Below are 26,218 nucleotides of genomic sequence, written 5' to 3'. Positions count from 1 at the left end.
GTGTATGGAACTTGAGAAAACTCTGACCTTCAACCAAGACTTTGACATCAGTGGAGTTGATCAGGCAAACGAAATCAAGAATTTACCTGACCTACCATCAGCTAATATGACTGCCTTTGAGCTGCTTTCTTTCCTTTGTGAGAAAAATCTGGAGGAACTCTATCCTAACCTTTGGATAGCCCTGAGAATTGCTGTCACTCTGCCTGTGACAGTTGCCTCAGCTGAGAGGAGCTTCAGCAAGTTAAAAATGATCAAAAACTATCTGAGATCTTCCATGTCCCAGGAACGTCTGAGTGGTTTGGCCATCACGAGCATCAACCATTATGTGGGGAAGCAAATATCATATGATCACATTATTGATGATTTTGCATCCAGAAAGTGCAGAAAGGGACACTTTTAATGGTGAGTAATTTGTTACACATTTAGTTCGATTTGATTTGGTCTGATTTGGTCTGTATTTATTTTGAGGTGGTGACACTAGTGCAATATGTTTAAAGGGGGGATGAGTGGAAGCACTGGGTGTCAGGTGCGACTGTTCAGTTGCCTAGGGCCCCATGGATGTCTGAACCGGCTCTGCACACACAAATGTGTTCAGTTTCATATACATGTAAATAAAATCCAAATACAGAAAAAAGTTTTACATGTGTATTTTTGATCCACACAGATTTGTTTTGTCAAACCGCTGAAACTGCATACACAAACCGCTCCCTGTGCATGGATCGCTGTGCATTCGTGTGTGTTGTTTTTTTTGAGACTCCACTGACCCCCGATTCGTACTTGTAATCTTTTCTATCTCTAGCCAATCAGATGTCTCCTCCATTTTAAGCCAGTCACATGAGCGCGCCCCCACGAGGGTATGATATCTTGCATTCATGACGTAGTGCTTCATATGTGCATTTTGCGCTGTCCGGAGCCAGTAGCGGTTTTGGGCATGGGCGAAGCCGGCAACCGCCCGGGGCGGCATTTCGTGGGGGACGGCACGAGCGAACACTTGAAAAAAAAAAGAAAAAAGGGGAGGGATCTCGCCCGGGGTGTAATTCCATGTAGAACCGCCACTTTCCGGAGCAGACAGGTCAACTTCAACATTGCCTCTAGCACAAGTGTAAGCAGGGGCGGACTGGGACAAAAAATCGGCCCTGGCATTTTGGACCAGACCGGCCCACCACATTCAATAACGCACACCTTTTCGGTCTTTTGAATGTGTATAGCAACTGTGCAACTTTTTAAAACCACGTACCTTAAGCCATGCAATGAGTTAACGGGAATCAGGGAGAGTGGACACATTAAATACTTCCAATAATAATAATAAAGCAATTCAATTTTATAATTTTATTATATATCATATACAGCGGGTAAAATAAGTATTGAACACGTCACCTTTTTTTTTTCAGTAAATACAGATGTCGGTAACAACCCATGCAAACCACACCTGCAAAGAACTCAAACCATCGATGTCCATAAATTAAGTTGTGTGTAGAGTCGTCGCTAGGAGTGCAAAACATCCGGGTCTTTAGCCCAGCAGATAGAGTCTTTTTTTCACGTGGGTCCGGGGGGAAGATTTTGAAAATTGGTCCATTAAAGATGCAATTTCAACATAGTTTGAGAACGAAAGGAAGGCCAATCGTTGGGGTCCTCATAGTCATATTTTAATAACAAATAAAGCTAATTTTCCCTCACTAGACCTAGGGCTAGAACGTTCCCTATGTAATTTCTTAGCTTCGATACAATGTCTATCTGCATTAAGCCTACGTAGGCTTTGTAGGGCATTAAGGGGGGAAAAAATAATCATATAACAGAGACCTCACACCCAGACCACACTCGACCACAATTCTGATTGATTTACCGCAGTCATCGGGCAAAATTAGAAATAAAAAAATAGAATAATAAACACATGATGCGCCTACCTGTGTCAAGGTGACCATAGAGGTTGAATTCACAATTCACGGCGGGACTGCTGAATCTGTGCAAGCAACCTATCCCTGCTCCTGTCCTGTCCTCCCCCGCCCGACATGTAAGTAGCCTAAATCTACAGTACGTATACGTTTCATTTTAAATTTCATTTTCATTTGTCACTTGTCAGCTGCAGTTAGGCCTATATTTTTTTAAGGCACAGAGATCCCGGGCTATTCCCACGATATTCGGGGCTATAGTATCAAATGCCTTGGTCTAACGATGCACCTGGTTATGTGTATTAAAATGGAATGACACAGGGAAAAAGTATTGAACAGGCTTACTGAAACTTATTAAATACTTCATACCAAAGCCTTTGTTGGTAATGACAGCTTCAAGATGCCTCCTGTGTGGAGAAACTAGTCTCATGCATTGCTCAGGGGTGATTTTGGCCCATTCTTCCACACAAACAGTCTTCAAGTCTTGAAGGTTCCGTGGGCCTTCTCTATGAACCCAGATCTTTAGTTCTTTCCATAGATTTTCTATTGGATTCAAGTCAGGTGATTGGCTGGGCTATTCAGCTTTATTTTCTTTCTCTGAAACCAATTGAGAGTTTCCTTGGCTGTGTGTTTGGGGTCATTGTCTTGCTGAAATGTTCACCCTCATTTCATCTTCATCATCCTGGTAGATGCCAACTGATTTTTAGCAAGAATGTCTCTGTACATTTTTCCATTGTTCTCTTTCCACTTCCGGATTAATGTCCCCAACAGCGCCACCTGTGAACCTAATCACGGGAGTTTTAGGGACAGTCCTTCTGTATCCAACATGTGTGTTTTGACATAAAGGTTCAATTTGGATGACAGCTCTTTCATATTCCAGGCTTTCTTGTGTGCACAACTTTAAGAGAACATGCTTTTTTTAGCCATGCAGTTGGGACTGAACCCATGCTGGAGATTATTGTTTGCCTTGAAACAAGGATGCTATTCCATTTACTGAAGATTCAAGCGGTCAATGCCTTGACATTACCACAATAATTTTTTCATCTTTCAGAAATTTCGAGGACAAAGGGGTGGGTTTTTTATAGCCTATCCTAATACAATGTATCTGAAGAGGCCATTGTTGAGACCGCAGTTTTCTGCATTTCTCGCGTTCATGTCGCACCTCCGTTCATCCCACACTGTTCTCAAAGGACTGAACAGAAAGTACGTTACGCAGAACAAGGGAGGTTCAAACGATACGACCTCGTTTGAGAACAAACTGGCAACTGCCTGATTTTTTTTCAATGCTTACGCTGCAGGGTCGGTTGTTTCGTGTGTTGGACCGCCACGGTACTAGTCGGCCGCTGTCAACTAGTTTATGCTGCATATTTATGTTGGACGTCGCCAACGCGCCCCGTTGAAATTTAGCCAATGGAGCGACAGTGAAGTGCTCTGCTATTATATTCTTTAGGTGATTCTTGCAGTAGTGCATGTGTTCAGTTAGCAGGAAGTTATGTAGCAGTTTGCTATAAATGACTTGAAACCTTGTCCATTAATTGATCCTATTTGTCAGCTCTTAAAATGTTCAATTCACGCTATTAATCATTATGAATATTTTATAGCCTTGCTTGAGAGCAGAAACGAAAATTGAAGACTCTGCTAGATCAAGCACAAGCATCTATCAGTATTTACCTTCAATACATGTCAAGTTGAATGTACACATTAGCCACTGTTGTGTTGTCTAAAAGTACACATAATCATGAAGTTAAAGCTATGTATTTGCCTTGAACTACGGTGTTGTGTTGACTGTTTCCACAATCGTTTGCGAAGGAGGAGCTGAGAACCGTGCATTCCATGATTCCCCGCTGAATGACGTTGTACCGGAAACGCGACTGAACGAACGATTCTGAACGATTCTTCTTGGCGAATTGACCGAAGCGAACTGAATCCTGGAAAACAATCATGAAATCCATCTCTAATGAAGGCCATTGGCTTGAAGAGCCAGCTTTTTCTTTTCTCGCAGTTTCTTCGCACCTCCTTTTCGTTTTTTCTCCATTTTCAAAGATCCGAACAGATTACGTTACCGGTTCACCGAACCAAAGGGGGGAGGGGTTCCATGATATGATTAGGCGAGCCCTGTGTCAGTGAAGAAAATAAGCAATGGGCCCAGACCTTGCGCTGACTTTTTTTTTGCCGAATGCATTACGCAGGCAGGGGGTCGGTGTTTAAGGATGTGATTGGACCGGCCCAGTGTCAATCGGGCCGCTGATCAACTAGTTTTATGGGCCAGTCAGACCAATATATAAATAAATAAAAAAGTGTCGGGACTGTCGGCCCAATAGCATGTCGGCCCACTGGGAAAATGCCCGGTATGCCAGATGGCCAGTCCGTCGGTGAGTGTAAGTGTCTCTGCGTGAATGATTCAATATGTTTTAGGTATGAATTCTTGACACGTTAGTGATGTGTTATTGTTAGCATGGAAGTAATATGGGTGGCAAGTTAGCTATATAATGCTAATAGACTACCTAGGACCTTAACCGGTTAATCCTATTTAACGTCAGCTCTAAATGTTCAATTCCACTCCATCATTAAACACAATGGAAAATATTTTTGAATAATAATTTGAGCAGGAAACTTTGGATTCATTCTTGCTAAGCTCTCCCTAAAAAAGAAAACAACAGCATGAAAGAAATTAAAGACATGTATGGCTAATGTTAGCTATTTAAGGCAATAATCCTAAGTAGTCTATTACCATTATATAGCTAACTTGCCACCCATATTACTTCCATGCTAACACATCACTAACGTCACAAGAATTCATACCAAAACATATTTAACTGTTGTCGCTTCCCTTGACATGCCATCTCCTTTTCCCTCTTTCTTTTCCTGTTTTCAGCCCCCGACAGCTTTTTTGCTTTATCCATCTTTCCCCATGGACGGCAACTCACTACTAGTGCCGCTCACGGGTGGTGGGAACATCACAATGTGCACTGCCATCTCCAATACGCATGGTGTCCTCCACCGTCATGCCAACCTTGGACCATACAACACAGCCCATTGTCTCACATTTCTGGACAGACTCCACGATATTCTCATACCACCAGAGCGTATGAATGATGCAGAGCATCGAAGAAACAGGTATGTTATGGTATGGGACAACGTGAGCTCAGAGTCGGCGCCAGAGCAGATCTACTGGAGGGGCATTGGGTCATTGGCGGGGGGGGGGGGGGGGGGTCATCCCCTGGGGCGCAGCGTGTGACCGTGACGCCGGCTGCAGTCGGACTCCTGGCTCACAGCAGCTCGAGGCACTTCACGTAATCCTGGTGACTGAAAGCCTCTTTCCAGCGGGGGCAGCAGTCTGCTCAGGTGAAGCACCGTGTGTGTGTGTGTGTGTGTGTGTGTGTGTGTGTGTGTGTGTGTGTGTGTGTGTGTGTGTGTGTGTGTGTGTGTGTGTGTGTGTGTGTGTGTGTGTGTGTGGTTTCCACTTTGCTGCCAACATCAAACTTGAATCAGAATCTGAAACACAGGAACAAGAGTGGGTGTCAACAAACTGAACCTCTGTGAGACACAAGAGCAGCTAGTGATTGGCTCTGTAATGTTAGCGTAGTTTCCTTAGCATTCGCCTATACTGCCTATGCCCAGGGCTGGCCCTGGTTAAGAGAAAGATGTATGCTTAAGGGCGCCACTAGAGGGCGCCCCCCACCAATTCGGCAGCCTAGGCGGGCGCCTAGTTCACCTATGCCCAGGGCCGGCCCTGCACGTGTAAATGATAAACTGAAGCGTAAAATTGTTGAAATTGCACTTAATTTTCTTAAGAAATGTCAGGTTGTTCATGATGTTTTGTAACAAAGTGCTTTGTTTTGAACCTTCAGCACTACATTAATCAAAAGGAGAAATATGGACATTACTTTGTAACTGAAATGATCAAATAAAGTCCACATTTCACAGTGTTCACTGAACTGTGTGGGGTTTCCTAAATCTTTTTAGACATGTTTTAATGGTGATATACGCAGTGATAGAGCTTAAGGCCTAACAAAGTTATAATAAATACATTTGTATTTATTATAAAATATGTTCATACGATCATACATATTGGGATTCATGTGGATTAATACGTGTGGACCGGGGATGAAGGTCCATCTTGGTCAACAAGAATATATGTCTCCGTTGTCCTCGTTCATAAAACAGAATAAAACAACACCGTCAGAGCACGGTGCAAAGTCTCTAGAGTCTTACAGTAGTTCCCCACAGCAGACGCACATTGATAATGCCGCTAGTGCATCATAAATACGTGGGATAGTGTAAGTGCAGTCAGATTTTCTTGAAGTCCGGTTGTCTTTTCCTAAGTCCTTTTGAATTCTCTTATCCACTATTCCTTAACCCTGTGACGTTTCACATGGGTTAAGGAATAGAGCATAGGAGAAGACGATAGGAGCTGATTTTTGGACCTTTCGACCGCAACCCAGAACTAATTTCAGTGGAGGAGGGGTATCTCTGTTCCCATGTGAGGAGTTTGGAAAGGTCCTGGCTGTATGTTCTAATTCATAAATTTCCATGTATGTATCACGCTCTCAACATGGTTTTTATGGGTTCAATCATTTCATATAACACCTTCACCTAATGGTGAACACATGCTCTCAGGTCAGACCTCGCTCAGTAGAGCCCAGACGTTGGCGTCAGAGTGAACCATCAGGCGGAGTGCAGAGATCGGCTGCAGAGACTCTTCAACGTCCCCCGCGGCTAGCCCCTCCACAAACGCACCTGCAACACAGAGACACACCGCTTTCAACGTATAGTCTTTCACTGGAGCATCATTTTCTTATTAATATTCCAATTTCAAATGTACAGGCACCAACATGAAATTAATCTGTGCTTGTAGTTTCAGAAGTGACGGTTGTTGGAGGCGGTGATGAGCTTATTACATCATTCAATAATTAAAATGTCATGATATCTGCAGAACATGTGATTCAACTGAATATAGAAGTGCAGGAATGAGTCCTAATCCTTGAAATTAGTATTTTAGACTTCCAGGCTATCGTCTCAAAGTCAAAAAATGTTTAACTGGTTTTTGGTTTGAACTCAGAAATAAGGTTGGGGTTAGCACAAGCTATAGAGATGATGACGTTTTGTTAAACGACGTAAAAACACCCCATCGGTGAGCACCTGAAGCTTTTACTTATCTTAAAATAATGTGGTTGCTAAACAAGAGGGTAAATGAGACTTCTAGACGTCATCTTGCCAAACATTAGCGCCGTTAGCTTAGCAGTGTTGACAGGAAGTGGCCGTGCTGTAGTTCCTTTATAACATGCTTTGACTTTCGATTGAGCGATTATAAAGGTGATAATATATGAAAAATTATCTTTCTGAACAAGATGTGTAAGCAGATAAATGTTTGTAGCCTACTATTTTTGTTTTTAGTGGAGCGATGGCTTGCGATGCTAACCTAATGACTCTTTATACGTGTTGGTGACAGACATGCATGTGTGATGATTTAATTATTTGTATTATAATGTGTCATTGTACTGAATTAGAAATATTTACCAATTATGATGAAACCATTATCAGATTCTTTGTAGGAAGAAGGAGAAGCAGCCACCAGTTTGTCCTGTGCTGACGCCTGAAGGAAGAAAACACAACAAATCTTTATTTATCATTAATTGATTATTTTGAGTGTGTAAAGTATATTTTGGATTATTTTTATTAGGGTTTCCTTGTTCCTGCTCGATTTATCTAGCTGCCGTCTGACTTTTATATAATAATGATAATAATAATAATAATAATAATAATAATAAATGTAAATCCTCCTGGTTGATAAAGAACAAAAAACTGATGAAGCGAATCTAACTTTTTTATATCCTAATAAAGTAATCCTGTTATATGTAATCAGATACTCCCCAAGCCTGCCTTTGAGCCTGCCGAAAGCTGTCTTTATACCGCTACTTTTTTACAATTATTTTGTATCTAATTTTAGGATATATGTTTACCAGACACTTTTTACATCTTGGGTAAACAAACTTGCTATTTGCCAACCGGGGAAACACCAGGAATATCATGGCTGCTCATTACTTGTCCTTTGTTAGACGCTTTTGTCCAAAGCGACTAACATACATTCAATCATGTAGACAGTCCCCACAGGAGCAATTTGGGGTGAAGTGTCTTGCCCAGGGACACAACGGCATGCAGACTTCAGCAGTGGATGTGGGCGTTGGTGTAGAGCTGTGACATTATGCGAAAACTATGTACTCATGTATTACAAAACACAACTCTTTCGCTTTCATGCTGACTATTCAGTTAATAAAAATGTTCATTCTGTAGATGAAAAAAAAAAGCTGTTTTTTTACTTGAATTACCACTTCAGACATTTGATCCACTTTGTACTTGTCGATCATGTCAGCAGTGGTTCCGTTGGTGTTTCCCTGCAATGTGAACCCTTGCACCTGAGCTCATCTTGTGTGACCGGGTTTCCTCTTATCTTCCACTTGTGATTCCATGTCTTTGTAACTTTACTCAAAGGTCAGTCACGCCGTGACCACTTTTCCCCTGTAGTGTGGCAGAAGTGTCCATTAACAGTCACTCTGACACACACACACACACACACACACACACACACACACACACACACACACACACACACACACACACACACACACACACACACACACACACACACACACACACACACAGTGGAGTGACAGCAGATAGCTTGTTGTGGTGGGAGTTTCCTGAGGTCTTGCCACTTTTTCCGCAAGGCATCAACACCCGAGATGACAACCAAGACCTCATCTACTGCACTAATGGAACCAAATTACACACACACACACACACACACACACACACACACACACACACACACACACACACACACACACACACACACACACACACACACACACACACACACACACACACGCACACAGGTTACTCACATTGCTAGGCAGCACTTCCACTGTGGTGTTGTTGAATTGATCTCCACTGGCCTCCATATTTCCGCTGCGAAACAGATACCTACAATAAAGAGGACAGAGCGGTTGTAATAAGCAGGGGTAATAGAGTGGTGCAGGAACGAGTCCTAGAACCCAGAAGTGAGTTAGCATTTTACCACTTCTGGTTCCCTCGTCAGTGGGATTTCTCCGAAGGATTTTGGAAGATACTTGGAAATAAGCTCTGTGGTTGACACACATTTAAGAGACGGATCATGTTTTGTTCTACGACATTAAACACATCAGCAGTGACCCCCCCACACTGGAGATTTTTAAAAAAGTTTACATGTCTGAAAAGTGACTGGTTATTGAAACTGGTTATGTGACCCTGCTGCTGTAATGCTTTGTGTTTCTGTATTTCAGTCATTCTCACTGCTTACAGAATGCATTCAGCGATGGCTGCCACCAACACAAATGTTTGCTAGTGTTAGTTTAAAAGTATCAAATTTAATCTCATTGTCAATTTATTAGTTTTGTTTGTTTGTCGAAGGAGTGGCTGTTTCCGCCTCACCAGATAACAGTGCCTACAGACCATGTTTAAAAGGTTTAAAGTGAGACACTTCTTTAGTTGAAGGCTACAGGTTAAGTGAATAGGTTGCGAGTAATCCACTAAAGATGGACAGATTACCATTGATGACATCACTTTCCCATTCCTATGCTTAGGTTGGATATCTGTGTGTTTGTGCCACTACCCAGCGCTGTGGGCTCTTTGACAGTTTGTTTATTAGACTAACCAGACTCGGCATATATGAGAAAAATAACTCCCACCTAGGACACGTTTCTTGTTTCTGCCACATGTTCTGGAATCTAATAACCAAATGTTCACAGACCACAGATGTGTGAATGACGTATCGGGGCAGCTTTACTTTCCTATTCTCTCATGACAGACTCAGGGAAGGGTGGCGCAATGGTGAGAACCCATGTCAACAAAGTAACACATCACCAAATCCTGTTTTCACATGGCACTGAACCACACAACACTGAGAACACTGACTGTGTGTGTGTAAAGTGGGTGTGTTTTGAAGCAATAGTAGGTACTTCAAAAGGCTGAATAGAGTTCATATTATTTGAAAAAACTAAAAGTGGGTCCTTGTTTGGTACACTGGCCCAACATGCCATCAGTAATGTGGAGCACCAGTCATTTTTGCCTTGTGGTCCAGCCTAAAACCTCAATGACTCCTTCTCTAAGAGCATCAGGAGGTTGACATTTTTGGTGAAATACAGCTCCAGAAAAAATTAAGAGACCTCTCCAAATGTTTCTTAAATCTTTATCTCTACATGGCAGCCATTCTAGTGTCTGTTGGATTCCAACACAGAGAAATGTTGTCAGTAGTTTATAGAATACAATACACAAAAATAAAGTTATACAGTACCTGTACATAGTAAAACCAGACAAACTGGTGATGCCAGACAAGGGCCAGAGAAGGGCCAGAGAAGGGCCAGAGAAGGGCCAGAGAAGGACCAGAGAAGGACCAGAGAAGGGCCAGAGAAGGGCCAGAGAAGGGCCAGAGAAGGGCCAGAGAAGGGCCAGAGAAGGACCAGAGAATGCGGAAACATTTAAAACAGATGTGGGCATCGATAGCACACATTTTCATTCAGATATCTTGAGTGCATGCAGTATGGCTATTCCAGTTTTACTTCTTCGGAGTAGTATGTAACCCACAAACTGGCATGATATAATTGGTGCCAATAGATTACTCACATGTTGTATTTTAAAGTTTATGAATCATAAAGCCTTGTAAAGACAGTAGAGTGAGTCTGGCAAGTGTCAGCAGGGTAAACATGAAGTTATTCATGTGGACTTTTTATTAGGACACTGGGTTGGCTGTGCTATATAGAAGGATGTTATCTGTGTACAATGAAATGCTGTTAGAGTTTCCTTTTCTGGTTTAACTGTGGGCGTAGTTTCCAAATTTGGGTGAGAGGTTTGATAGCCAGAGCCAGGATTAAATAAAATAGTGGGCATTCATGTCTTATTACTCTATGCAGGCTAAAGGGAGAGGAACACTTCAACTAAGTAATGCCACTCAATCTGTTCAAACAGGGCATCTTCATCAAGCAATGGTATGACAAAGTCCATGTATTTTTGGCCTTTATTTGATATACTGTATAGTGCTGAAAGGAGCAGATGGACGGGATGACGGAAACTTCTGTGGGCTTGGAGGTCTATCCCGTGTCCATGGCAATAACAGGAAATGGGCTGCTAGCTCTATAACCCCTGAGCTTTACAGCAGCATCTCAGAGAGTCTCTTTATACAAAATATCCAAAAGACTTCTGAGGTTAAAGGTTTGGTTTCATAGGCGGCCTCTGTTTAGGTAGGTGTATTAGGTTTGGCTTAATGATATTACATGGTTTTATTGCCATCATAAAGGTGTGTTGTTAACTTTTAAACTGACCTGGTAATGTTGATGGGCTTGGTGAACATGAAGAGGATGTAGTCGTTCTTGACGGGTGTTAATGCCCAGAAGAAGTCCTTCCCTGTGTAAGCCCGCTGCAGACTGTGCTGCTGGTAGTGTGTCAGGCTGCTGCTGACCTCTGCGGCTGGGTTACTGTGGACCTGATACAGAGCCTGCTTTCCAAACTCTGTATCCTGAAAGACACACACAAATGATCGATAATGATTAATCACAGAAACACCTGGAAGTGGCTTACACTGAAAGAGGGTGACTCCCTCTTAGTTCAAACATGTCCACACCTGTTTTACCCACACTCTGAATGCTGCTCTCACACATCAGGGCTCTGATTTATAGTGGGTTACATAATGCCTAATGAGACAGCTGCTAATTTTTGCGAAAGGGACCCAGACTGTGTGAGCAGTACATGAATCACTCTAAAAGGGACCTGCACATTATTCCACTTATTCAAAAGTAACGCACGCAAGACGCGTAAATAATCAATAAGAAGTGTTATGATATACAGCTCTGGAAATAATTAAGAGACAACTGCAGCAAACAGTTTCTCTGGTTTTATTACTTATAGGTATGGCTTTGAATTAAATTATTATTATTTTTTAATTGTATTCTATAAACTACTGGAATTCAACGACACTGGAATGGCTGCCATACATGTAGAGATAAAGATTTAAGAAACATGTGGAGTGGTCTCTTCATTTTTTCCGGCACTACGGTATATTGAGCTTCTTTACTATATGCATGTGAGAAGTGATGAGTTTGGGACCGCAATACTTCAAGTGTTTCAAGCCAGTGAGCACAAGTGAAAGTGTACTTATAATATAAGAGATGCTTTTATTTTGTTAACTGCAGCATTTATTTAAATACCAGACAACACTACAAATTCCTCATTATCATTAGAGGAAAGATGCTGTCACAGTTTCAGCCTGGCACTCACCTTCAGATACTGGATCTTCCCAGGCAGAGAGGAGTGGAGGCCCACATGCTGAAAGAGGGAGGGCTTGTATCTCTTCTTATGCAATGCCTTCTGCTGTATGCAGTGGTTCTGAATGAGACAACACACCATCGTCATCAACTCATTATCAACAACCTCAACTTCTTAGGTTCAAGGTTCAAGGGTTTTTATTATCAAATGCACAGTAGCTACAGTGTAGTTATGGCAATGACAATCTTAGGTCCAAGCTCCTCCAAAAATGCAGCATATTATAAAAGGACATAAGACAATAATAAAACAAAGATAATAAAATAAAACTAAAAGAGATTAAACAGAGCACCGGTAGTTTAAATAGTGCAGGTATGTTGCTAGACCAGTGTATAAGTAGTGCAGATGAAGTATATACATATCAGAAAAATAAGTAACAATAAGCTAAATATGCAGGGAATGTTGAAAGTGACCAAGAATATGCAGAATTCTATGTACATGTAAACATAATTACATATACAATAACAGGATGTTAGATTTAAGATAAAATATTGCACAGTGAAGTACAATTAAATATGATTTGATCTGCTCATAACTATTAAGATAGCAAATACAAAAAATTGTGAGATGCAACCAGATGAATGTTTTGGGTTATGGAGGCACTTTACAGAGCTCAGGTTTAGCAGTGTTATTGCCTGTGGAATGAAACGGTCCTGAGTGTGGTGGTTTTAGTTCTAATGCATGTGTATATGTACTATTAATCAACTCGTGTTGTACATTACTGTGTTTCATAAACAGTATTGAGTATTGTTTCTGTGCCAACATTACTTCCCTTTTATGCAAATGTCCAGGATCATATCAGGTTGTAGTGTCTCTACTCTGACATGTCTCTATGCTTTAATGTTCAAAAAGCTCTTTATGTTTCTCATACTGCCTGTGCTGCAGCACCTCTTTTCACCCTCTGTCTGAAACCAGAGCCCGTCTGCTCTGATTGGTTAGCTGACTGGCTCTGCATAGACATGTCCTGCACCTAAGCCTATCACTTACAATTTGTTTGAGCGCTGGCCAATAGAAGCATGTGTGTGTGTTACATAGTGATGTCACTATGTATATCAGCATTTAACCGTCCCCAGATAATACTCTACACCTGTTTCAGAAACCTGTGTGTTCATTATAGCTGTCATCACGCTGTACACACATGACTGCAGCCCTTGACATCAGATAAACTGTTGGAAAGTTTGCAGAAGGCACTACAATCATTGGCAAGATTACAAACATGGATGACACCTCATGTATAGAGGAAAGGTAAAGCGAAAAGATTCTGTGTGCTGTATCATGAGGCGCGTTAGCACAATTGACTCACTGCGTCTTTCTCTGGGTGGCAGGCTTTCACCCACAGGATGTGATCCAACAGCCAGTCGACGGGTTTGTCTTTGTGGAACATCAGGAAGAACTCCGTAATCATCGGGAGGTCCCAGGTTCGGAACATCTTGCCTGAAGGACACCCACCCACACACACAAAACAAGGCTCATTATGTGGATCGACTTCCCACTTTAATGCTAAGACACAGAGAGAGACACACACACCTATAAATCCGAGCCGGGAGAACTCCAGGAAGAGCCATTGCTTGGAATCATTCTGGGTGGCGAATGTCTTCATGGCGTTGAAGTAGCCGGCCTTCGCAACAATATCATCCTCTAACTGCGACACACAGAAGACACACACTTCAGTCAGACCACTCTCTGGGAGGGGGACATTTATGAAGATGGATGTACTTGGAAAGATTCATAAATGTATTTTGTGATTTAAACATAAATGTTTCTATTATCCGCTTCAATGCACACAAACATTGTAATTATTGTATAAACATTTGGAAAATACGGACAAATATATTTTTATATGACATGTTAACAAGTTGACGCCTCTTTTGACCTTTCTAGTGAACTATGTATGCCACTAGTTAACTAGTTCTGCTCATTTTCTGCTTCTTTTTTGTAACTAGTTAACATGTCAGAGCTTTTGCAGCACACTAGTTAACTTGTAAGACTTTCAGTGTCACTAGTACGGTCAGAGGACCTCTTGTTCATCAAAAAGCTAATGCAGCTCCTTGCACTAGTAAGGCTTATGTAGGAACTAGTCAGACTAAAGTGCCACTAGTTGCTAAAAAATAATGACTAATAGATTGTTTTATTCAACTACTAACAAAGAGCTTCAAAGTAGTGTGACTAAATATATAACACGTGCTGTCAAAGAGCCAACTAGTGTAGGCAACTGTCGTCTGATATCAAGGATATGGAATAAATACTCATACAGCTCGCCATAACTCATCGTGCATGTGATCTTCAATCCAGTTGCTGTTGCATTCATTGTTGGGGAATTTTTGGCTTAGGTGCTTAAACTTTGAGACAGCTCATCATTTTGTCCTTCCTCTGTCTGCGTTCCCATGGCATAGTTCTTTGGCCTTGGGGTGTTGTAACCTCCCTTAAGGAGGGGGAGCTTGGGCGCTTTGTTGATGCCAGTCTATGACCGAGCACAAGCTGACATGATATAGTCTACTGTTCAGGGACGTCTAGAAGCCCTTCCTATCTGGAACGTAGGTTCCCTGACGTAAATTCTCATCCATGGACGACAGCTATAATTAGAATCCGGGTCCATATTTGTTTAGTCTCGCTGATGAGGAATGTTGATTATACACTCTGAACTAGATAGAACCTCGTATTGTAGTAGAGATCTTCAGAATTGGTCGGGCAACCGCTCTGTCATCTCGTGGCTGCAGCAAATGTCTTGTCAATTCTCCGGCCATTAACTTCATAATGAACCTTCAGTGTTTGCCATAAAAGTTCCAGCTCTACCGTGTCTCTCTGAGTTTCATCTCCATTGCTTCAGAAGTTTCCATCACATTTATCTCCATTCTTTTGGGGACCTTTACAAACTTCTATGCCCATGTTTGATAGATTCAGCTCTTAACTGGTGTGCACTAGACAGAAATATGTGAAACTAATTTTTACGTAAACAACTGTCTGACTCGTTTCTGGGAGTTTCCCTTCCATTAGGAATAGGGTATTAAAATCCTACTGCAGTAGTGGCCACTCATCTGATTGGCTAAAATAGAAGGGAAGAACACACACGACTAGCAGTTTGTAAACGTGTGCGCAATAGGTTGTAAATAGTTGTAACAACATCCAAATGTGTTTTTAATTAACATTTTGGATTTCTTATATATTTTCCTGAAACAGGAAATGTTTGAGTGTGCAACCAAACTATATTTGTGATGGATTTATGACCCCATTGAGAAAGTATATTATGATATTTTATATAGAACACAGGCAGATATTTGTTTCAGACTAACACTACCAGGATCTTTGTTTGGTTCATTTGAATACATATGGTTGTCTACAGTCATTGTTTATTTGTGCCTTTGTGCATTGAGAAACATTTGACAAAATGCTTTTGGGCTGTATCTCAACACTATTCAAGCTGTATTTACATATATAATGTGATGCACCTATATAACCATCTGACTCTTTAATCCCTACCTGAACATAATAGCTTCCTTTGTTGTGAGCGTAGAGCATGAGGAAGCTGAAGTCCAGATTCTGCTTTGTTCGCCATCTATTACAAAAACATGAAAGTTGTACAAATGAACACACAAACATGGATCTGTCTTCCACTTTTCAGAATTTCAGAAATGACTGGTGTTTTGTAAAGTTTTAATAACAGTTTTTGATTAAAATAGAATGATCTAAGTCGAAGAAATAACTATGAGCACAGCTAGAGCTGCAACAAACACGGGAAAAGTCCAAGAATCGCAGGAGAAAAGCAAAGGTAAAAAAAAGGGCCGCCATCTCCTATACCCGAGACAGGGGGAAACGACGACACGAGGAGCATGGCTGAGATTCTCCACAAGCTCAGGGAATTAAGAGAAGAAAACCAAGAATCGTTTTTCGAAACAATGGCTACACTGTCAGTGTCCAGGCTAGAGGAATCATTGAAGGACCTGACACAGCAAATGGGGGACTTGGAGCAAAGAACCGAAGAAGTGGAAAACAGAGTCGGAGCCACGGAGGGGGAAAGCTTAACGTGAAAAAGCTTAACGTAACTTAATGTTCCAAATCAGCGATCAATGATCACCACATTTCTCTGATATGTCTTGTCATTAACACTTTCACCTGTCAAAAAATCAAAACCGAAATCCTATTATTATGGACGTTATCTTACATTAAGTGTTTTCCTCTGATTGAAGCATATTATATCCTAGAGGAAAAGGCTTAACATAATGTCCCAAAACAGCGATCAATGATCACCAAATTTCTCTCAGACATGTTTTGCCATGAACTCTTACGCCTGTCAAAAAAAATCAAATCAGAAATCCAAGGATTATGGATATTATCTTACATTAAGTGTTCATGGCAAAACATGTCTGAGAGAAATTTGGTGATCATTGATTGCTGTTTTCGAACATTAAGTTACGTTAAGCTTTTTCCTTATGATAGGCTTCAATGGAGAGGAAAACGCTTAATATTTATAACGTCCATAATAATAGGATTTCGGTTTTGATTTTTTGACAGGTGAAAGACAAGACATGTCCAAGAGAAATTTGGTGATCATTGATTGCCGTTTTGGAACATTAAGCTACGTTAAGGCTTTTCACGTTAAGCGTTTTAGAATGTCCCCCACGGAGGACATTAGCCGGCGCCACGATAGGGTGCTTCGGCACCTGATAAACGTGAGACGGCACTCACCAACCCATGTGACGACTTACAAAACCGTGTTCGCCGCAATAATTTCAGAATTGATTAAGTCCCAGACGAAAGTGAAGGTAATGACGTTGCAGGTGTTGTTAAACAACTAATTAAGACCACGCTACAGCTACCGAGATGAACATACACATTGCAGGGGCGTCTCTGCATTAGGGGCCGGTGGGGCCGAGCCCCACCACTAGTGGCCACTGTGGCGCAGTTCACGACATGATCAATAAATCGATTTCCAATAACAACAAGTAATATATATGTATTTTATTTCGTAACTAACGTTATTGCGTGTGTATTACATGATATGACAATGGTAGCGCTGTAACTGTCCGGTACATTCCAAATCGCTTCCTGTACGTGATGAGTAATGGTCGCGCTTCTCCTAGCAGTCTTCCTCAACGGGCATGGGTCTGGCCCCTCAGCCCCTGTTTAACCAGGTTAGCAGTCAAAAACACAGTGTGCATGCTCAACGCGATTTCAATGATAAGCGGGGGGGCACAACGGTTTTGGCCCCATAGCCAATGAAAAATAATAGAAGGACATACGTCACATATTACCATCCACCGTTGACGCAGAATTCTGTACAGTTAGACCAATCAGAGTTATTTGTTTGATGCATTTTTATTTGAATTTTGAACGAACCAATAGTAATTTGTTAATTCACTTTGCCCGTGATAGGCAGAGGAATTTTGTCAGTCCAAGTTTCTGTTCTGAAGAGGCAGGTGCCATTTCGTTCTTTGCCTTTGAGTCAGACCTTTATAGTTGTATATTACTTACATTTCTTTTTTTGTGAGTTAGTTAAGTAATGTTAGTGAGTGTAGCTGAATGACCTAATCTTAGCAAACACTGCTCAACTTTACGGCTCTTTCGTCGTTGAGCCTGAGTGGACTTTTTGCTAGCCGTTCCCATTCCCATTGAGCTTGAAGACGATGGAGGAGTTGTTCTGCCAGGTGCTAGGCCTACCGGAGAACCGGGAGCTGCCACTACCTCATCAGTCTCTGCTAGTGCGGCTGAACCAGTAATAATAAGGTAGGCCTATACGGTGTCTTGTATTCAGGGTTGCTTTTCCCGAAAGAGTCGTTGAACAACTACCATCGTTACATGATAGAGAGACTATCATTTTGAACGCTCTCTCTCCACAGTTACGACAGTAGTTGCTCAATGAAACTTTCGGGAAATGCAGTCCTGGCCCGCTGTGGCATGGTGGCATGGAGTTCAACTTCTGAATTGTTGATTTGCTTACTGTATTGTACTATAGGCTACTACACCTGGCTTATGTGATCTCTCGCTGGAGTTAAGACATTCCCAACGCTGATAGAGGCCTTACCAACACTCAGTGGACTAGGTGTCTCTGTGCAGGTGAGCGAGAGGGAGAAGATGGAGTGGGAGCTCTCCAAGGACGCGTGGCAGGAGACCCAGAGGAGGAGGAGACCCCTCTCTGTCGGACGCGGATTTAGGGACTTTAAAGCAGGACTGAAATTACAGTAAATGTGCTCAGGTAATAAGGTTTAATATCTTAGCAGTGTTGGGTGTAACGCGTTACAAAAGTAACAGAGTTACAGTGATGTATTACTTTTTGCTGTAACGCAGTAATATAACGCATTACTTCTGAAATGTGGGTACCTGTTACATTTCTCAGTAACGCAGTTACAACACATTTTAACCCGAAATGATGTGGTGTTTTGTTTCTTTAAAAAAATATATTTCTTGGGGGCTTTTTGCCTTTAATCGGATAGGACAGTGTCAGGAAAGTGGAAGAGAGAGTCGGGGTGGGATCCGGAAAGGACCACGGGTCGGGAATCGAACCCGGGTCGCCGGCATACGGTGCAGGTGCCCCAGCCAGTAGCGCCACGGCCGGGGGCTGTGTTTTGTTTCTAAGAATTCACAAACATTGCAAGACATTCCAACACCAGAGAAATAATTGTGCAGGTAGAATAGTAACTCACTAAGCCTGTACTATTGGTTAAGAGGGCTGCAGAAACAGATTCACAATGGAGAGCTGCAGGCTCAGAGAAAAGAACAGAGAAACACAGGAGTGCGCGCCGGCCAAAGCAACAGAAGGTAACTTTCTCTGGGTCTGCTGCTTGAACCCAGAGAAATTCAGAGACTCGTGGCAGAGTGTTGAAGATCTGCAACCTCTGTCCTCTGTGGAATCGCCACAGAAAGCTTGTCAGCCAAATCCCCGTTAACACACCAATGACAAGGTGAGGTAAAGTTGAATATAGACTCGTTCATATGCAGCAGGTTACAGGGCCGTGCAGAGGCTCCACTAACATGTTATTAATAACACACAGAGACGTAATGTTACCGGTATCACATATTATTCAGCACACTGAAACGGAGCATGAGTTTAATTTCAGCATACTGCCATAGATAGCTTTAATTAATGAGCTGCAATAAACTACATTTCAGCATTTAAAGCCAAACTTTAGAGGTTATTTTGGTGAAAGTAATTCAAAGTAATGCCAAAGTAGCGTAACGCATTACAGTTCAGAGACAGTAATAATGTAATGTAACTTATTACTTTAAAAAGACAGTAATAAGTAATATGTACTGTATTACATTTTGGAAGTAACTTGCCCATCACTGTATCTTAGTATAGTTTTTCATAAGGTCAAGATCATTCCTATTCGCTTGTGAGAGATTTTAAGCAGCCAATCAGACTGAATAATGGCTATGATTTTATTAGTGAGTAAATAAGAGTTTGGGAGAGCGTAATACTCGGCTCTCTATTTTAGTTTTTCTAATATGATAAGACCTAAAACAGGTCTACAACCATGCCAGGGGATATGTCTATCTCTATGGTTTGTGGTTTGGATGGCACAACTCTCTGCCTACAACACAACAGGGGCTGGATACAAATCTGCAACCAGCTGGGCTTTTGGAAGTTAAAAATGTTAAATCGGTTCATCTAACTTTGTTTAAGAGTTCTTTTATCCTTGACATGTTTGTAAAGTCCGCACACGGATGTGATGCACATAGGAAAGAGGGGTTATTCACTCCACACAGAGGTTTTTTATTTTCTTTTTTTGGGAGAGATCAAAAGATCTCAAAGGGCGAAGATGGATATAATGCTACTGAGTAATATTACCTTATGTCTGATATAGCGATTTTTAGTTACAATGTTAAAGGGATTAACCACCCCATAAAAATGAAAAAGATCAGTTAAAAAAATGCAAATGCTCACTAGCCTTGTTGCAGTGATGCTCAACACAGGAAATTATGAAGAGAATGGGTTGAACAGGTGTTTTATGCCTCTTGCCCATTAAGCAGAAAAATAGGAGTAGCGTAGTAGTAGTAGAGCAGTCAGTTTTGCAGTACAGTAGGAAATAAAGGACAGTCAAGGCAGGTGCTGTATATAGTAATAATAAGGACAATTGGCGGTGTTAGTTTGACGATTGTGATGATATATGCCCCAAACGAAGATGATCCTAACTTTTTTAAAGACGTATCCGCCATACTGGCTAAGGAAGCTGAAGGTATAATAATTCTAGGAGGAGATTTTAATTGTGTGCTAAATTTAGAATTAGACAAATTGCCCGTGAAACATAGACGTCCAAATAAAAAAGCTAGAGCAGTAAAATATATGTTGGATGAGTTGGTGCTAGTTGACAGCTGGAGAGCTAAGAGCTCAAAAACAAAGGACTTCACCCTTTCTCTAACGTACATGGGGTCATATTCAAGGATTCATATGATTTGTATATCAAGCAGAGCCTCTACAAAGTTGAAGAGTGTGTTATTGAACCTATTACATTATCAGACCATAACCCAGTAAGGATGACTTTAAATGTGGGTTTTGAGAGACATTTTAAATACTGGAGGATACATGTCTCCATGTAAACAGACCCAGTTATTAAACAACAACTAAAAGGGACAATAGCAGATTATTTTACAATAAATGACAAAGGATCGGTATCCCCTTCCATGCTTTGGGATGGAGCGAAGCCTGTACTGAGAGGTACATGTATTGAAATAGCGGTCAAAGATAAGCAAAGACTTGAAAGGGAAAAACAATTAGAAAGTGATATAAAAAGACTAGGACATGAGCATAAAATGACCATAGATGCTAACAAACTGAAACAACTGAAGAGCTTTAGAGATGAGCTAGATGAGTTAAGTCGGAGTCCGATACACGAGTCAAAGATACTATGAGAAGGGAAACCGAGCAAGCAGATTACTTGCTTTTCAGCTGAGAAAAGAGCAGTCCAATCATATAGTATCTAAGATAAGATACCCTATATCCCTATCTGAGGTGTCTCACCCGGAAGAAGTAGCAGGAGCTTTTAAAACATTTTATCAGGACCTCTATGATGCTTCGGATGAAGCCCAAAATAGGTCAAAGTTGAAAGGAATCTTCCAAAATATCAAGTTGTCCAAATTAAGGGAGGAAGAAGACACAACTAACAGATCCCATTCTAGAAAGTGAAATAAGAGAAACCACCAAATCTGTGAAAAACAGTAAGTCACCTGGGACGATGGTTTTCCCAGCAAATTTTACAAGACCTTCATGGAGGAGCTTGCACCAAAACTTTGTCAGGTCTTTATGCCTTAAATGAAAACGACCCACCTAAGAGCTGGTCTGAGGCAATAATAACAGTAATTCACAAAGAAGGGAAGGAGCCATGTGAGTGTGGCTCATATAGACCTATTAGTTTGCTTGGGAATGATGTGAAGATTCTTAGTTCAATATTAGCCAACAGAATGCAAAAATATTTAAGGAAATTAATTAACCCTGACCAAACTGGATTCATACTCATACTCATATTCATAATAATATTAGAAGGGCCTTAAATCTAAAGTCTATAGCTAGAGATTCCTGCCATTCTTCAATGCTTATCAGTCTGGATTCAGAGAAGGCGTTTGATAGGGTGGTTTGGACATATCTAAATTTCACTATGGAACAAATGGGATTCAGTTCAACTTTTATAAGGTTCATTACTACTATAAATAAGGACCCAATATCTAGAGTCAGGTTGAATGGATACTGCTCTGATTTCTTTGAAATTAAGAAAGGTGTTCGGCAGTGAAGTCCAGCTTTGCCTATTTTGTTTGCATTGTGTATTGAACCCCTGGCTGAATTAATTCGGCAAAATGATCACATTGAGGGGATAATGGATGGGGGAGGCACAGTGCACAAAATATCGCTGTTTGCGGACAACGTTCTTTTGTATATAAAAAAACCCAATATCTTCTATTCCTGTACTCAATGTCTAAGAAGCTACGGGGAGATCACACGAGAGTGGCCTAAACAATTAGATAGTGAGACGAAATTTAGATGGTCAAAAAAGGGCTTTAGGTACTTAGAGGTCATTCTGACCCCTAACACGTCACAATTATACACAGCTAATTATGATAAACTTATAAAAAAGGACTTTGAAAGATGGGAGATACTCCCCCTATCCTTAGTCGGTAGGGTGGGGACCATCAGGATGAATGCACTGCCAAGGCTGTTATTTTTATCCTGCTCTCTTCCCATTACTGTCCCAGTATCTACATTTAAATTCCTGGACAGGCTTATTTCTAAATTCATATGGCAGAATAAAAGGCCCAGGGTGAGACTGCATGGGGTCAGATCAGTCTCATAATACACAACTGCACACAGAAGCATTCACACTTGTATTTCAGGATCCACACAAATGTGTTTCAATGCACACACAAATGTGTTCCGTTTCATATACATGTAAATAAAATCCAAATACAGAAAAAGTTTTTACATGTGTATTTTTGAACAGTAACAGTAACACATCACTAACGTCACAAGAATTTATACCTAAAACATATTGAGTCATTCACGCAGAGACACATCACTTACACTTGTGCAAGACGCAACGTTGAAGTTGACTTGTCAGCTCCGGACAGCGCAAAATGCGTATATGAAGCGTAACGTCATGAACACAAGAAATCATACCCTGTGGAGGAGCGCTCATGTGAAAACATTGCAAAACATTAGAAAACATTACAAGTACGAATTGGGTGACCGTCAGGGGAGTTAAAAAAAAACCCACACATGAATGCACCGATCCATGCACAGAGAGCGGTTTGTGTATGCAGGTTCAGCGGTCTGACACGGAAAACAAATATGTGTGGATCAAAAATGCACATGTAAATCTTTTTTCTGTGTTTGGATTTTATTTACATGTCAATGTAACGGAACACATTTGTGTGGATCCTGAAATACAAGTGTTGAATGCTTCTGTGTGCGTCTGTGTATTATGAGACTGATCTGACCCCATGAGACTGAAAGTCCGTCAAGCACTTTCAATGAAGGTTGGTTTAGCTCTGCCACATCTTGGAAGCTACTACTGGGCAGCACAACTTCGGATATTGGTCTCGTGGATTAGGTTTGATGTGGAAACAATCAAACCCAATAGGCTACAAATAGAACAAAACTCTGTAATTAATGTGTTTATTTCTGACCTCCCGTTTATGGAGGAAAAAGAATGGCGAAAATTGAGAGTTAAAAATGAATGGTTAAAATACACTCTTAAGGTTTGGGTGAGAATAAGGAAGTTGTTGAATTTACCTTTAACTCTATCCAGTGCAACTAAAATTGTCTCTATTTGTGACTTCCTACCAATTCGAATGGATGGTGGCTTTACAAGGTGGGGGGGAAAGGCCTGATCACAATAAATCAATTATTTGATGGAACGACTCTCAGAGCTTTCTCCCACCTTCAGGCCCAATATGGTATTGTCCCACTGAAATGCTCAGATATTTTTCAAATACGACATTAAAGGACCACAGACCCATTTTGAGCAATACTGGATTGGTGTGGTGGAGAACCAAATTCATACAATAAAAATAATATGTTGTTTGTACAATAAAACTATTATTTTTCATTGACAACTGCTATTGTAATTTGTACTTTTTGATTATATTATATACATATTTTTATATATAACTGTATTATATTATTTCTGTACCATGTTGTGTGAGACTCACTGTCAAGGAACTTGTTCTAATAAATGTCAAAAAAAGGAAGTGCGCAAGGGCTGCCGTTGTCCCCCTGGCTGTAGTTTGGATACCCCTGATAATAGAACTCTAATGACCTTATAGTGCTTATTTTCTGACATTTTTATACGCTCTCTTCTCCAGAGAAACAAGGTAAGATATAATTAATCCTATCGTAACAGAGACACAACAAAGACAAGTGTGCCATGAAGGGGAATACAGTTAGAAATATCAAAGTTAACAGTATGAATTAGAACACAAATGGTGAACATACTTGACTCTGTCCTTGGAGTCCCCTAAGCTCTCTTTGAGGTGGGTAAAGTTGGGGTAGTAATGCTTAGGAGGAGAGACAACCTCCAGCAGCCCGGACTTCACCTGTTGGGGAAAACTACAAAACAACACAGCAGGTTGATTATCTGTAGTAAAAAGATACACAACAAATACTTTAATGAGGATAGATATGTGACAATGAACAACAGGTGAACATTTGAGGGTGCATTTCAGACAGGAAATGATGTGTGAAATCAGCACTCCTGTTTTTTTTTAATTAGACAAGCTCTCATGCTCTATGTAGTGAAATAGGTTATTCAGCTCCTATGAGGCTTTGGCAGTGTTTATGTGTTTAAACATTGACTAAGCAAAAACCAATGGCTTCCCAATGGTAATTAAGGACATTACTCTACCTTTGTGCGCCCATTCAATTGGTTTCAAAAAAAGGAATGACAGGTTATTGTAAGGTCTAAAAGCACACAGGCTGCATTGCTACGGGTCTAAATAGATCAGACGGATCACAACGGCAAGTAAGAAAAAAACATCTGATCATGTGAGCCCATTGGCTTACACGAGAAAGAACAGATATGAAAATGCCTTTACTTGTTTTTGCCTTTGTTTTCAAAATGCAACTCACATCGTTTTAATTTGGGGAAGAAAAGCCCCACACCGGATAAGAAATGAACCCCAGTAAAACCCTTCAAACTATAACAAATGTAACCAATGGGGTTATTTATTTTTCTGTAAAACCTTTTTGAAACATTTCAGGTTAAAAAATCTAAAGAAGTGTAATGATGTAAGAGGCCAACAGAACCCATGGAACCAACTTTAAAGGTGGTGCCCCCATATGTGAGCCAGAACAGAATCACTCACTTGGTCCTGACGGTCTCTGCTACGCTGCCCACATAGTCTGAGTCCGTCTGGGACAAGGAGAGAAACAGGAGAAGGTCAGTGATGCAGTCAATTAAAGTTTTGCTGTCTTTTCTACATAAATGTGTGTCCCGGTGTGTAAGGAGACTTACAAAGTGTCACAAAATACAACCCTCTCTCTTTTCCTCCTTACCCACATCTCTAAAAAACGGGGGTACAAGCGAGCTGATCCAGAAGATTGGCTTCGATAATGCTGGATGTGGTTTGGAACATAATACGGCGTTTAATCACAACAGAATCAGCACTTCAGGAACAGGGCTGAAATAGAGGGGGATGAGGAATGCTACGATGGGGGATCTGTTTGATATTTTGAGCAAAACACTTCACAGACATGTTTTGTATAGATATTGCCCTTAATATATTGTTCAAATATAGCATAATAGGACACCTTTAAGATTAACATTAAGATGCACCTTGATTAATTAAGAGGAGAAATTCTGTTCTTCAGTTTTTCACTCTAGTGTTAGTTTACAATTACATACACATGCACAAACAGGTCCTACAGTATATACACAAACTAGTAATTTTTAAGTGATTTGTTGTTGTGTTCGTGTTTTGCAAAGATCAAACGCTGGACTGTTAAGCACTAAAATATTTTGACAGACATAAAGCAATGCATCTACAGCTATATGAGCAGATTGATGTTGCATATTTTTCATATTATTTTTAAAAAGTAATAGAAAACGGTCCACAAGTTCAGTTGTAAATGTATACCACTAACAGAAACTTGATTACGGATGTTTTTGAATCCAATGATATAATAGCACTTAATTGTACTAAATAATAAAAAGGGGTTTATTGTTACGTTCAATAGTATTGGCCTATTGATCATTTCTGCTAAAATAAAATAAACACTTTTAGTTGATAAAAAAAGGGCATTTGGTGCTGAATGCTATAATGAAGTTGAACAATGATCCACAAATTAACTTTCTGTTTACTGTTGTAACCGTATTACTGTGAGATATACACATTTATAAATGAACTACTGGACCCTTTCCTATGACGAGGGCCAAGGGACGAGGGAAATCCATCCGCCTTATATAAATGTAACGTCATCGTGCGGGTAAACTTGGCAAGAGAGCAAAGGTTGTAAGGAACAAAAACGGGTGCTGACTTATCCCAGGCTTCAATCA

The 26,218-nt window shown here is 40.8% G+C and overlaps 1 protein-coding gene across 2 annotated transcripts in view; it reads right to left on the bottom strand.

Annotated features, from left to right (window-relative positions):
- The window catches only part of zgc:154054 (Alpha-1,3-mannosyl-glycoprotein 4-beta-N-acetylglucosaminyltransferase B-like), a 454,830-nt gene that overhangs the window by 417,413 nt on the left and 11,199 nt on the right, over positions 1-26,218 (bottom strand). The window contains exons 5-15 of one of the 2 annotated variants that reach the window (XM_063875670.1): positions 25,029-25,075; positions 24,160-24,273; positions 15,720-15,795; positions 13,770-13,884; positions 13,546-13,676; positions 12,198-12,305; positions 11,246-11,439; positions 8,795-8,873; positions 7,410-7,485; positions 6,517-6,629; positions 3,561-5,384 (exon numbers count right to left, since the gene is read on the bottom strand). In XM_063875670.1, the coding sequence (XP_063731740.1) occupies positions 5,367-5,384; positions 6,517-6,629; positions 7,410-7,485; positions 8,795-8,873; positions 11,246-11,439; positions 12,198-12,305; positions 13,546-13,676; positions 13,770-13,884; positions 15,720-15,795; positions 24,160-24,273; positions 25,029-25,075 (1,071 nt within the window). In that variant the 3' untranslated portion in view covers positions 3,561-5,366. Of the gene's footprint in view, positions 1-3,560; positions 5,385-6,516; positions 6,630-7,409; positions 7,486-8,254; positions 8,409-8,794; positions 8,874-11,245; positions 11,440-12,197; positions 12,306-13,545; positions 13,677-13,769; positions 13,885-15,719; positions 15,796-24,159; positions 24,274-25,028; positions 25,076-26,218 lie in introns of those variants that run through there. The other variant, XM_063875671.1, reaches the window with a different exon arrangement.

Source organism: Eleginops maclovinus, chromosome 23, assembly GCF_036324505.1.
Source record: "Eleginops maclovinus isolate JMC-PN-2008 ecotype Puerto Natales chromosome 23, JC_Emac_rtc_rv5, whole genome shotgun sequence".
Taxonomy (NCBI): Eukaryota; Metazoa; Chordata; class Actinopteri; order Perciformes; family Eleginopidae; genus Eleginops; species Eleginops maclovinus.
This window is presented reverse-complemented; position numbering and strand designations above follow the sequence as displayed.